The 15,352-nt window shown below is 25.9% G+C and overlaps 1 protein-coding gene across 2 annotated transcripts in view; it reads left to right on the forward strand.

Moving 5' to 3' along the window:
• LOC100201520 (uncharacterized) overlaps positions 1-15,352 on the forward strand; it is a 112,417-nt gene that overhangs the window by 37,989 nt on the left and 59,076 nt on the right. For both annotated transcript variants that reach the window (XM_065798046.1, XM_065798047.1), the window contains exons 9-12: positions 3,767-3,994; positions 4,880-5,039; positions 13,215-13,337; positions 13,941-14,069. In XM_065798046.1, the coding sequence (XP_065654118.1) occupies positions 3,767-3,994; positions 4,880-5,039; positions 13,215-13,337; positions 13,941-14,069 (640 nt within the window). The remainder of the gene's footprint in view (positions 1-3,766; positions 3,995-4,879; positions 5,040-13,214; positions 13,338-13,940; positions 14,070-15,352) is intronic.

The following is a 15,352-nucleotide window of genomic DNA, read 5'->3' on the forward strand; positions in this document are numbered from 1 at the left end:
ACACGCATTTTAATTTTAAAATCTTTTTTGTATTTTAAAGTTCTTATTTGTATTTAAAAGTATTGTATCTTGTTTGTATTTAAAAGTTCGTTTTAAATATAAAGTATTTAAAAGTAGGTTCAAAAAAAAAATCGCAAATTAAAGAAATCTTTTAATATCAAAGGTACTTATACTTATGATTATTATATTAAGAGTAATGTTTTTACCTGTTTATATTAAATAATTTTTGTTTTGCAACTTTTCGAAGGAACTAATGGATTTACTTAATTTAGTTGGAGGAACTAATAGTTTTACTCAATTCCTTAATGAAAAAATGAGAGGGCCATAGGCCCTCAAATTTTTCAAAAGGGTTTTATTTCTTTATTTTTTAGCAAAGCAGATTTTTAATGGTAAGTTTTGATATTTTATGTTTTTTTGGTGCTTTCACCCCACTAAAAAGTCACGCTGTTGCCCATGACTCTAAGTGTTATACTTTAATACAGTTTACATATATAATTAGTCCACGAGAAATGCCAAAAGTAAAGGCTACAATTACACAGATGAAAAGTGAAAAAAAACATTGTGGTGGCCCATATGAATTATCAATAACAGATCCAAGCACTTTTAGACAGGTTATTCAGTACTATTACTACCTTGTTCATATAAATCCAAATGCAGATATCATATTAGTGACTCAGCAAATAAGCAATAACATAAAATCAATTTGGGCTACAGTAAACCCAAGTTTACATCTTATAACATACAAATTTATTAATAGAAAAGTTAAAGATCTTCTTGTACTTTTTATGGATATTAATCACAAGCACGGAAAAGCAAGTGCTAAAAGAAATCTTGATGCAAACTTAGACAAACTTTTTGATATTTCTGCGTGTTCCTGTTAATTAGATGTGTTTCCCTTTAATGACAAAAAAGTTTCATGTAATAAAGAAAATTGCATAGAAGAACATATTGTATGCCTTTGCTCTCAAAGTAATAACGTACCTCTTGAAGACAGAGCTTATCTTTGTGATCAGAGGAAAAAAATTGGTCCAAAAGGTGCATATCAACTTTCTTCCGTTGATAGATTTTCTGTCAAAAGGGTTCAAAGACCTGATAAAGGACAATAGAAAATATCTCATAAGCTAGTTGATGAAGATGAATCCTTCATACCACACGTAAACTTAATTGAAGAAACAAGTGGTTTAACCATTATGGAGGTAAATATTTTATAAATACATGAAAAATTTGTAGTAGATGAAACAAAAAGTATTTTATTTTATTAACTTTTTTTAGGATGAAGATGAATGGAAACCAATAAATAATCCTATTGGAAAATACAACTTAATTAAGCTTCCAAGATTTGCAATGGAACTAGTCAGAAACGAGTGTTCGTCAAAGGTAGGTGCAGCCCTTGCAAATGCTTTACTACATGACATAAAATATCTCCTAAAAAATGATGTTGATATAAAAGATATTTTAATTGACAAATATAAATTAGATAAGGCCAAGTCAAAAGTAAAAATCGTTAGTGAAGATGTGGACTCAGAACAAAAAAAACAGTTAATTTGTCTTGGGGTTGATAGCAAGCTCAATCAGATAACTAAAACAAGTAAAGTAATAAACTCAACTCAAGGAGAAGTACTAAAGAAATGCAATGAACCTGAACATCACCTCACATTTACTTATGAAGATGGAGAATCGAGTGGAAATTATTTGACTCATAGGACGATTCCTGTCGCTGGTACTACAGGCTTAGTTCTTGCTACTGAAACGTTCAGTGTTGGTAGCAGTATTATCAAGAAGAACAAGCTGTTCTTCTTGATAATACTGCTACCAACACTGGACCAATAAGTGGCTTAGTGGTAAAACTAGAAGAGTTTTTAAAAAGAAAACTACATCTAATTGGATGCGCCTTCTGTTATGAGCTCTTTTTGTGAAACTTGATGGTGACACAACTGGACCAAGAAGCTTCAGTGGTCTACTTGGCAAAAGATGTGCTGGAAATATTCAGTATAGAAATCAAGTTTTGTTTGAATGTATTGAAAACCGAAATGTAGATAGATATATTCCAGAAGAAATACTAACAGACCTTAGTTGCGATCAAAGACTTTTATTTGAGTATTGCAAAGGAATAGGTATTGGTAAAGTTTCTGATAAATGGGCTGCCTATAAAATTGGACCGCTTAACCATGCAAGATGGTTAACACTAGCTATTCGCCTTCTTTGTTTGTATACTAGAGACAATCAACCAACCGTTTCTTTAAAAAAACTTGTATACTTTATTGTTCAGGTTTATGCTTCAGCGTGGTTCGAAAATCAAAATATCTTCAAAATTTCACGAATCCCCACATCTTATTTTTTCTACTATTACTAGAATAAATAGTCTCTCCTTTGATGATGTTAAACATATTGTTAAAAAAATAAATAAAAACAGTCCATTGTGTCTAAAACCTGAAAATATTCTTTATGCCATGCTAAAAAATAATGACAGCAATATACAAAACTTTGGTTTTCAAATCTTACTGGCTCTTAGGCAAAGGTATTTTTTTATAATTAACTAAAATAAATTTAAAAAAAGACACATAAAATGTGGTAATTGCCTTCAATTTATATTTATAGAGTAAACAACAAAAGTTTGGAAGTAAATTTGAAGAAAATTCTGGAAATTAATTTTAATGCTAATCATTGGTATGAATTGGTTGACATCATCAATACTAAATTTATGGAGCCCCTGACAACACAACATTTTTCAATTGAGCAAATCCAATATATGATTGACAATAATGTTGAACCTGAAATCCCTGACTTTCCATCTTACTCTTAGAGTGTTGAGCAAGTGGTAAAACTTGTGTCGGAAGCATCCCAATATGTCTATGGATTCGAGAATCGACACAGCTGCATTTTGACTAAACTACTTAGCAGGAAGATGGGTATACCATGTGTTTCAAAGGAGCATTATTCCCATTCTTATGATGATATTTTTTAATTGAAAATGTTTTACTAAATATATATAACCATGTTCAAAATGTTTTAAATTGTAAAAATAATGTTTATTTTGATATTCTTATGTAAATATAAGAATAAAAGTTTCACTATTTAAATCTTCAAATAGTTAACAAGTTGTTATAAAATTAGCTTAATTGTTATAAATTATTATAAACTTAAATCATTCAGAAATACAGTTAATTTTAAAAAACAATTAAATATGAAGATATTTAAAACGTCAATTTTTGCATATAACGCCATTTAAGTTGTTTTTTCGCATCATCCTACAAATCTTAGAATTTAAATCTGAAAGTGATTCTTTATCCAAAATCTCTCAAATTTTGAGAGTAATCATATTTTAACTGTCTCCAACTACTGCAATATTACACAATTTGCGGAATTAAAATCGACCTACCCTAATATATATATATACACACACAAATATATATATATATATTTTTTTGTCTGCATATATATATGTATATGTGTATATATGTATATATATATATGTATATGTGTATATATGTATATATATATATATATATATATATATATATATATATATATATATATATACATATATATATATATATATATATATCGCTTTTAATTTTTACCATAAAATATGTTTAATGTTTAGTTTTGTTTTTAAATTAATTTAGAAATCCACAAAAGTTTTAAAAAGCTTTAAGATTTATTTTTAATTGATAGATTAGCTGCCCAAACCAAAAACTTCCATAAAAGTATAGCTAGCTAAAACGTGCTGCAAACTATATTTTTTAACTTTTTACTTCTTTTTCAGGTTTACATATTATTCCGATGGAACTTTCTGGAGCTTTCTTGCAAAAGGAAATTTTTTGTTATTTAGTCCAACAGTTTTTAAATGTGTTATATTTAACAATGTCACAAATCAAATTGCTACATCAATGCTTGGAAAAACAGATTCAATCACTTTACAAAGTTTTCTGAATGTTCTAAATATTCCAGACGAAATTGCAGGTCAAGGTGCTTCAATAATCAAAGCATTAAAGTAAATATTTTTGATTCTAATTTGCTTTTAATAAACAATTGAATTTTAAGCATTTTTAAATTGCATTCTCTTAATAAGCGCTAATCAATTCTAAAAATTTTTTTTTCAATGATGTGTACATTAGGGTTATGGCACTTTCAATTTTTTTTTAATTTTAATGCGATTGTAGAACTACATGATGATTTTTTTGTTAATACTATCATAGTGATAGTATTAACAAAAACGTTTTTACTAACATTTAAAAAAAACATTTAAAATTTTCTAAATAGCCTAAAATATGAATTTTCAAATCAATTTTAATCATTTTTAAACATATTATAATTATTTTTTTGAATTTCAAGTTACATGTTGTAATTTACTAATTTATTAATTACAGGATGTTGATAACAATTTGTAATGTAAAAACATTCTTTTTTTTTTATATATATATAATAAGAAACCTATCCATTATTTCCAGAAACAATTGATAAAATATTTACTAGAGACTGGATATTATATTCTGATCATTGCAGATTTATGAGTTTTCCCATAAATCTGCAATGATCAGGAAATAATATCAGACAAAACTAAAATGTTGCCATAAAAGCAAAAAAAAGTTTAAAAAAGCAAGGCTAATTAAAAGATGATATAAAAGAATAATTAATTTTTTAGAAAAAAATTCGCTGCTAGTTGTTTACTCTTTAATGTTGAGCTAAAAGCAAATCATTTGATTGCTTAATGCATTATCAAAATACACACAAAATGCCTGAAATCCCAAATTAAATGCATTTATCAGCTCATTAATTTTTCAATTTAAATGCCAAATGTATTTATAAGGCAATTAAATGTATTGATGATTTTTTCTTTTTTTATATATTTGTTTTATGATTTTGTTTGTGTTTATAGAAATATTGGCATTTGGGAAACCAAATTTACCCAGCCTCAAATTGGTTACGATTTCGTTAATAATTTCACTGCACCATTTCGCATAACTGTTTCTAAAACATTCAATGGGGTGCCATTACACTTTGAGATTGTTTATATAAACACTGGATGGGATAAAAAAGTAAAATATTATTTATATATATTTAGTTTTAAATTTTATGTAAATTTATATAAAAAACATAAAATGTAATAGTATATATTATATATATATATATATATATATATATATATATATATATATATATATATATATATATATATATATATATATATATATATATATATATGTATATGTATATGTATATATAAACCGTAAAATTGCCTAAGTTTGGTCACTTAAGCCTTGAACATTCATTTATCACGTATAAATGAAAAATTTTCAATTTTTTGCTAAAATATACAGACAATTATACTGATAATTGGTATTATAAAATAAAAAAATGAAAATAAAAACATGTACTCAATATTTAATGTCAAATGAAAACATCTACTTTGACCGAACTTTCAATATTGTCTTATAAGTTCGGTTGCTATATGATTCCTAATAACGCATCACAAACTTAACGTCACAAATAATGAAATCTAACTTTTAAATATTGTTTTATTGTTATGATGCTATAATATCATGTAATAGCAGTAACTAAGGAGGGCATCGTCCCAGGCTCAAAAAGAAAGTCTTTTGAGGCGCTAAAGAAAACAAAAAGGAGCACATAAAAAAAAGGGCCTTTTAAGTACAAATAGTATCATTTTTTATTTTTATTATAATTAGTCAATTATTTTACTAAATTTGGTTAATAAAATTAAAAATATATTTTTCAGTTAAGTTAAAAAAGGTTTTTTCAATTAACAAAAGAAAATACTACTTTGCTTTAAATGAGCTTTGTATGTTTATTGGCAATTCTTACATATATTTTTGACCAATGTAGAACATCAAGATCCACACAACCAATTGTCACAGGATTTGCAACGCATCTATAATTGTTGTAACCTTTCTAGCTTACTTAGTTTTATATACTACTTTCTAACTTACTAATATACTACTTACTAGCTTACTTGTATTTCGTTCTTCTTATTTATAAAGCTTCTTCAGATGTCATCATGTTACTTTTCATGAGATGTAGGAACATTTAACTTTGACTTTGAAACGGAAGCTTTGGGCATGCCAGCATGTAAAACATTTAAAATTGATGTCTTTAAATGCTCACAAGCAGTTGTGCAGATTGTTAAAGAAAATCTTTGTTTTAATGAGTTGGAAAAAGTTTGCATTCTTAAAGTTCTATGCTTTTGTATACTGGAAGGAATTTCTAGAATTGCAGTGAAATGTATAGACTGTTGGTAAAACTTGAATACTTTAAATTTATCCAATTGCTAATTTTTCATTAGTTATTTTTTCCTGACACAATGGAATAATACATGTTGCTTTGAAACTGAAAAAAACATTTTTGCTTAAGGAGCTTTGGTCAACTAGCTATTTGAGCAACCCCGGCTAGCTAGGTTTTGTAAGATATTTTGAACTGTTTTGAATGAAACGTTTGTTCAGGATTCTGCGCCATTTACTTTTCACTGTCCTAAATACGTCTACATCAAGGCTCAAAGGCTGTAGCAATTGAGATATATGAGTTGGTAGCTTAAAAAAAATAATACTCTCCTCTTTTGCTAATTGAATTAGTTCTAGCATTACATGTGAGGCGTAGCCATCTAGAAAAAGGACTTTGGAACCTTCCAGCTTGAGCTAATGTGGAACAAATGTCTTTTCAAACCATCCAACAAAAGCAAGTTCTTCCATCCAGCCAGATTGCATGACACCATAGGTAGCACTATTTGGCCTGTCCTGAATTAGAATTAATATTCTAATAATTAAATAGTTTGTAAAATCCCAAGTTTTCTGGATTCTTTGCACATCTGTTTTAAATGTTTCTTGAAATAAATACTCAAATTCATCATAAATATTATTAGCCTTGGTCTTGAAATAAAACTTAAACCTTAAACAGGCAAGAATGTCCCAAAAGCATAACAGCAAGCAAGAATTGTGATTGAAGCCTTTTCGTTGCTACTGCAAAGTTTCTTAGGCCCTTTTGAACTTTTTTGACACACTAACTTAAATTTGCCTCGATCACATTGAAGCCCAGATTCATCGCAATTAAAAATGTGGAATGACTTAGTTGCAAATCCATGTATATTGTACATATCAGAAACTTATGCAAACTTGATAAAGTTTAAAAAAAGTTATAAAGTAGGTCATTAAAATCCTATAAGTTAAGAGTTATTAAAAAGCGGCAATTTGTAAACATTACAAACATATTGAATTTTACCTTTAAAAATTGCGCCTTTTTTTGTTAAAAAATAATTTATTATAAAATACATTTATAAATAAAAATATAATTTTAATAAATACCATTGATCAATATTGCCTGGCTGAGTCAACATTTTACGTCTGGCATTAGCAGCATATTATTTGAAGTTATGAGCAATAGCTTATCACAATGGTATCTAATAAATGAATAATACCCTGCAAGTGTAACTTTGCCGCCATCAAAACACATTTGATTTGAATTAACCAAGCAGTTATTAACAACACACAGTATTTCAAGTCTAGTCAAACTAAAACCAATATCACTTGTAAATATTAAAATTTTTATTAAAATGTCTACAATATTGTTGCTCAACTTAGTATGCTTGCTGTTACTTCTGTCGATGAAAGTTGATCTTTTGAAGCCAAATGTTACAGCTGCTTTTCTCTTACTCATACCTCCACAGCCTTCAAACCACGAGCCATTTGTGCTTTCTCATGTAAATCCATAGATGGCATAGGTATATTAACTTACAAAAGAACTATTTCAGTGCGTTGCAATATAAATTGTTTTGTAATTAGTTCATATCAGTAATATAAATTTACCAGTAATTTTTGAAATCAAAAATGACCTAAATATTGACCAGTAAATTTTATTTTAAAACAGGTTAATTTTGAAATTATAAACAAGTTCTTTATTTAAATAAAATACCATGGTGTGTGTTCATTAAAAATACATTTTAAATTTGCAATACAAGTTCATATTCAAAAAGTCACATTTTTTACATTTCGTAACATTCCTGCTAATTGTCTCCTTTGTCGTTTATTCATGAATGACCGAATTTAGAGTATTTCAAAATATTCAAAAAAAAAAGTTAATATTCAAAAAAAAAAGTTAATATTCAAAAATTAATTTTTTTTTGTAAATATAATTAATTTGGTGATACTTAATAATAATGAGATTAAATTTGATAATTTATTTTAATACTTTGGGAGTGAATCAGAATAATAATAATAAAAAAAAGACTTAATTTAGATTTTAATTGTATGCTTTTTTTTTGAATTGTTGTTTTGCTAAAGAATTATTTCAGTAGATTGCAAATAAACATTAATTTTTTTTTATAGATTTATGTTTATGAAGTAATAACAAATATTGAAAAAAAAGTTTGCAAAATTTGAGTTTTGCATGCTTTTTTATATTTTTTCTTAAATGACTAAAGTTACATGGTAACTGAACTTAGGCGATTTTATGGTATATATATACATATATATATATATATATATATATATATATATATATATATATATATATATATATATATATATATATATATATATATATATATATATATATATATATATATATATGTATGTATGTATATATATACATATATATATATATACATATATGTATACATATATATATATATACACATATATATACATATATATATATATATATATATATATATATATATATATATATATATATATATATATATATATATATATATATATATATATATGTATATATATATGTATATGTATATATATATATATATATATATATATATATATATATATATATATATTTATATATATATATATTTATATATATATATATATATATATATATATATATATATATATATATATATATATATATATATATATATATACATATATATATATATATGAAAACCTCAGTGGAAAAACCGGCGTTGTCACATTTAAAAAGTATTGAGAAAGTATTTGTTGATCATTAATAAATGTCTTTATTTAAAGCAAAGAAAAAAAAATTTTTGTATAAAAAATTACAAAATGTTTTGTTTTGAATAAATTTTAAATAAAATAATTATAATATAAATTTTTTTAAATTGCTTAGTTTCATTTGCTTTAAATAAAGACTTTTATTAATGATCAATAAATACTTTCTCAGTACTTTTTAAATGTGACAATGCCGGTTTTTCCACTGAGGTCTTCATATATAAACATACATTAGGGTGGCCCTAAAAGCAACTTTGAAAATATCTGATGGCACCTCCTTGCCCCCTAAGTGTGTTCTATATAATAACAAATAATTAAAAAATAATAATGGATTTAAAAATTTTTTGAATAAAAAATATATTCAGGGGCAACCCTTGAATATAAGACAGGTTCTTAGTATTTGATAATATTAGGGACCAGTCTGATGTTTTCTGGGGTCATGCGCTACTGTTCAAAATATTTCTTATTCAAAAATTTTTTAAACCTAGTGTTATTTCATTATATAAGTACATTTATAGGGTGCCTGCAAATATTTTCAAAATAATTGTTTTTAGGGCAGCCCTAATACACACATACACACAGATACAGTCAGAGAAGTAAATACCCGAACAAAAAGTATTGTAAAAAATAAACTTTTTTTTATTTGCTGCAGGTCATCTGCAATGCTTGAACTAGACTGAGCAATGAAAGCCCTCGGAGAAATATGAAACATTTCTATTCTAAAAAACTTTTTATATAAAGGAGGACAAATAATAAAAATAAAGAGAAAAACGAACAGATATCCAGATTAAACACAGATTTATTTTAAGAAGAAAAATAATATTTATACACAAATCATAGTCACACTTATACAAAAATCATAGTCAACAGTAATTTTATCGTTAAAGTATACCTAAACTAAAATAGAACACATAATTAACCATAAATTTTCTTTAAATACAAAAGTTTAACTTACTTTAAAACAAATATACATATCATAGATATATCAATATTTAACATGAATAAATATAAAATGATAGGAGATATAAGATAAAGAAAAAACATTATTGCTTTTGTGTAATCATAATTAATGTAGTGGTGGTAATAAACGTCTCCTCAGAATTGTGTTTATTATTACCAGCGTTTTAAAGAGGCTCAGCACCAATACCTAGTTTATCCAGTCAGATAAACATCATTGCTATTTATGCTTTACCCCGCAATTTATGCCTGCTCCATACTGCAGTAAAAAAAGACTTCACTACAAACAGCCTACAAACAGTTTGTTTTAGAAAAAAATATTATTTAGATAATTGTTGTTATAATTATTCTGAAAGCAAGTTTATTTGCAATTTTTAATGGTTGAAAAAAAAACTATTTGATTTAACTTACATTGTTAAAATTTAATGACTCTTTAAGCAGTGTTGAAACCTCTACGAAAAACTATTATCTGAACATGTTGTTTTGTAAACAAAGATTTGAAAGCGATCATTAAAAAAAGGATTCAAGTTAATAGTTTTAGAAACATTTTGAATAGTGAGTAACCGATTATAATTGACTGTTCTTTTTCAAATTTATTTGGTTTACAATTGATATCATCAAGTATCAGAGAGTCAAGGAGTCAAAATCAAGGAATAGTCACAAGCTCAACTTGGTTGGGCGACTTGTGATTGGGCGACTTGTGATGGGGCGACTTGTTCAAGAAAAGTAAAACATTTAGGCTGATAAAAAAAAGCAACTGGAATGAATAGATGTCGAACGGTATTAGAAAATATCAGTGATCTGATTAAAAAGTACAAAATGTTTAGATATTTGAAAAGATCTATGAAACTATATATTACTATGAATATATTGATATGTGAGAGCTAAGCATAAAATGACTTCTAGAATCAATTGACAAATTGGTTTTTATCAGCCTTAAAAGTGTCAAACCTTTTTTAAAAAGAGTTTTTACTATTTGAAATCAGTTAAAAAAGAGTTTGACCATGTACTATTTGAAATCAGTTTAAAAAGAGTGCACGACTATTCGAATTCAATTGAAAGAGAGTGAATTTAAAGCAAGAGTTCTCGAAAAAGTTTTCAAAGGGAATGGTTTCACCCATGAAACCATTCTCTTTGAAAACACATTGAGACTGAAGACTAGCATTTGCTAAAAAAGTATGTAAATATTCAGGTATCATTATGGAAAAAAGTTTTTTTTTTTTTGTGGACTTGTGACTCAAAGTTTAATCTTGTGAAGTCAGATGGAGCTCAAAATATATGGAAAAAAAAAATGTTAATCATTCACACTCAATTGCAATCAATAAGCTGTAAAATTTGGTAAAGGCAATGTTACGGTCTGGAGATCGATGGCTTGGAATGGAACAGGAAAACCTTAGATTATTAAAGGAATTATGGACTCTGAGGTTTATGTCAACATTCTCAATAAAAATATTCTGGCCTTAACTAAAAAGTTGTGATTGGGAAAACAATTTATCTTCTAACAAGACAATGATCCTAAGCATACATTAAAGAAAGCAAAAGAATATTTTATCCAGTAGCCAATTTAGTTACTTGAATGGCCAGTTCAAACACCAGATATTAATTCAATTAAACACCTGTGGGCCATTCTGGATTAAAAAAGGGGCACACAGTGTTTAAAAAAAAAAGATGAGATAAAGATTATGCTCCAAGAAGCTTAGACTTAAATCAATCCAGATAATACAAAGAAATTAGTTGAATCAATGCAAAATTGAGTTGTTCAAGTCAAAAAAGCTAAAGGTGGTCCAACTAGATATTAAAAAGTAAAAAAAATTTAATTACTTAGAGAAACATTTATTAATTAAAATTTTGTTTATTTACTTATTTAATGTAAAAGAAAAAAAATGCATAGTTTGATATCATTGTTGATGGAATAGTTGTCAAATTGACAACAGCCGGTCATGACAGCATATTTGGCAAACTACTCTATGTGGCACGTCTTGAACTAGTTGAAGCCCTTGTTATAATTTTTAACCATTGTATCAGCAAATTCATTGTACCATCTGATTGGCTTTATGCAAACATCATACCTATTCCAAAAGTCAATAATACTTCAACCTCAACTCAAGTCCTAATTTTGACAAGCAATGGTCTAGTCTACAAAAGAAAATTGCCCCTAATGAGTATCTTTTTAAGCAGCTGGTCTCAACCTATGTCTACCGCACTTATTGCCTTTGCCACTTTATCTCCAATGCAGTTATCCTCACCTCAATGACCAATAAACCTAAATCTTGGATGCAAGTCTTTAAAAGTCTTTTTTTGCTTTTTTTAATTTTTGATTAAATTTGCTTTCATAATAATTATAAACTTTTTTATATTTTTTTTTGAAACTTGTTTACTTTTTTTTTTTTTTAAATGTGTTCGGATAACTACTGTTAATATGGGCAATTCCACGAGAAAAAGGGAAAAAAAAGAAATTATGAAAACACATACTAAACTCCATAACTATTTTTTTAACTATTTTAAAATACTTTTAGCAAAAAAGTTATTTATAAAAATCATTTTATCATACCATAGTATAGTTTTAAAGTTGTAAGGGTTGTATAATCGTGTTTTGACTTTTATATGCGTTAAAAATCTCTTATCATAAAACCATGATTGAGAGCATTGATGTTATACTGAATTTTTTTAACATAATTTACATGGTTTTTAATAATCATTTATACTTTTTTTCTTACATCATTGATTGCATTGTTTTATTTGTTGTTTTTTAATATTGGATTTTGTGTTACAATCATCATGCAATATTCAATATTAAAAAACAGCAATATCCAATCCTAATATCTATGTTGTGACAGTCGTAATGACTGTCACAACAAAAAGTACTTAAAAATGCTTGTTAAATTTCTAGTAAAAACTATAAAACTTAGAACATAATATCAATATGTGCTAAATACACACAGCAAATGCTTTTTTTTTTACCACACTGTTTGCTGCATTAAGACAAAGTTGTTTTGTTCAGAAGTGGTAAAAAGTAAAAGTTTTGGTTTGAAAAAAGTTTAAGACTGTTTTTGTTACCATTTTTTATTATTTATTATTAATTTTATAACATTATTTCTGAAAAGTTTTAAGTCATTTCTATCACTTATGCAGAATTGCTTATATATATATATATATATATATATATATATATATATATATATATATATATATATATATATATATATATATATATATATATATATATATATATATATATATATATGCACACATACACACATAGTTGTTACATATTGTTTTAAGGTTGCATTTGGGTTTTCTTTTGATGGTGAGTCATATGGTTCAGTTTTAGAAAAAATGGCAGATTCTAGTTCAGCTGGAAAAGCTGTTTCAAGTTTCTTGAATAGTATTGGACTGCAAATAGAAGTATGTTTATAAATATTTTACCTAATGTTTTGTTTTGTTTTTTATTTTTTTACTTTGTTTATGGTACATAAAATCTACATGTATGTCACATTTTTATACTTTGTTAAGTATATGTCACATATACTTAACATACCATATCACAATCTTTTTTTTCAATTTTTATTATTCTTCACCATTAGCACATTTGTTTAAATATAAAATAAAAGAGGATTTCTTTTATATTGATACCACGTGTGTTGATTTGAATATATGAGGGAAATGCTTTACTTAAAGCTTTTCTAAACAATTATTTGAAGAGATAAATAATTTTAGGAGTCTGGGTTAAAAATAAAAACTTCACAGAATTTGAATTCTCTGTCATATTTTTAACCAATAAAAATAAAAAAAATTTTTATTCTTTAATATGTTTTGACAAAATGTGTACCTTTGAAGTTGGTTTTTTGATAATCTTTTATTCAAATGTCTCCATTATCTTTTTGATAGCCACTTATATCAAGAGTTTTTTTCTATAGGAATGATTTTTAAACATAGCTATGATACAGTCTTCCAATTTAAATATTTGCTTTTTATTTTTATTATTTTTATCACAGTTATTATGCATAGGTTGGCTTGGGATATTGTCCTGTTAAATATGGAGATTTTCGTACAACAAAAGCAACAGGATTCATAAAATCACCTTTAAATAAAGTTTATTCTGGATTTATTCCAGGTGGGCTTACAGCAGTTGCTATGGTGAGTTATGTTGTTTTACAAGTATTAAGTATTTTTCCAAATTATATATGTATGTTTATATGTATATATAGTGTGAAGTAAGATGAACCTCAACAGACTATATCCTACACAAAAAAATACTTTTACAATTTATTTTAAAGTATTAATATTTACTTATAAGAGAAGACACACCAGTAAGATTAAAAAATTTATATAAAATCCAAAAAACAACAATGGTACAAAGGTATCTGAAAAAAAATTTTTTTTGATACTTGCCTTTGCAACAAATAGCGCTTGCTAGTTTTTTTACGAGAGTAAAATATCGCGCTCATCTGAAGAACTTGCAAGGGAGACAATTATAAGGGAGGCAATTATAATTACCACGCATAATTTATGCGTGGTGCACTTTGAATTTAATTTATGCAATATAAATTCATATTGGAAATGATTTATTTCTTCTATTTAAAAGCTAAATCTAGCGTATTTTTTTAAAATTTCCAATTAAACTTTATCATATTATCCGCTTAATCATGGTTAAGTCAAAACATTCTCTAACTTGTATAGTTTTTTAGTGTCCATTTGACAAAAAACTTTGCTTAACTAGAACTTTTACATGGAATTGCATAAAAGTCCATCTAATAAAATATCAAAACTTGCAACACTTAAATGAAAATTTCAAACTTAGATGTTAAAAAATTAATTGTTTTGCTTAATATTTATAAATATCTAGCATAATATTTATAAATATCTTATAAATAAATATCTAGCGTAAAAAGTTTATCAAACTAAAACTTCACTTAAAGCTTCGATTTCGTACAGGTTCAATCATATTCTCTTAATTAATGACTATTATATTTAAAATTTTAAAACATCAAAACATTGGAATATCAAATATTTTTTGTCAAATATAAGTTAATAAACTAAATACTTTCACTGGTATCTTTGAATCAGTTAAGCTTATATTAAAGTCTATTTATTAAAAAAGTTAAAGCTAAACACAACTTAAAATTAAAAAAAAAAAGCTTCAATAAACAATACGTTTAGCAAATATATTTGTTATGTAACTTTGAATTGAAACTTTTGGAAGCGCACTCACAAACAACGAAAGAAAAAGTGTTACGTCACTAGTTTCACAATGCATTTCTCAAAATATTTGTTAGTATATAAGTTACTTATATATTATATTTGTATAAGTATATATTACTTACACTAATATATATTATAATAATATAAGTCTATTATATATTTATTAAATATTAATCAAGTATATAAAATATTATTCACTTGATAATAATTAAATAGCG

This window comes from Hydra vulgaris, chromosome 05, assembly GCF_038396675.1.
Source record: "Hydra vulgaris chromosome 05, alternate assembly HydraT2T_AEP".
Classification (NCBI taxonomy): domain Eukaryota; kingdom Metazoa; phylum Cnidaria; class Hydrozoa; order Anthoathecata; family Hydridae; genus Hydra; species Hydra vulgaris.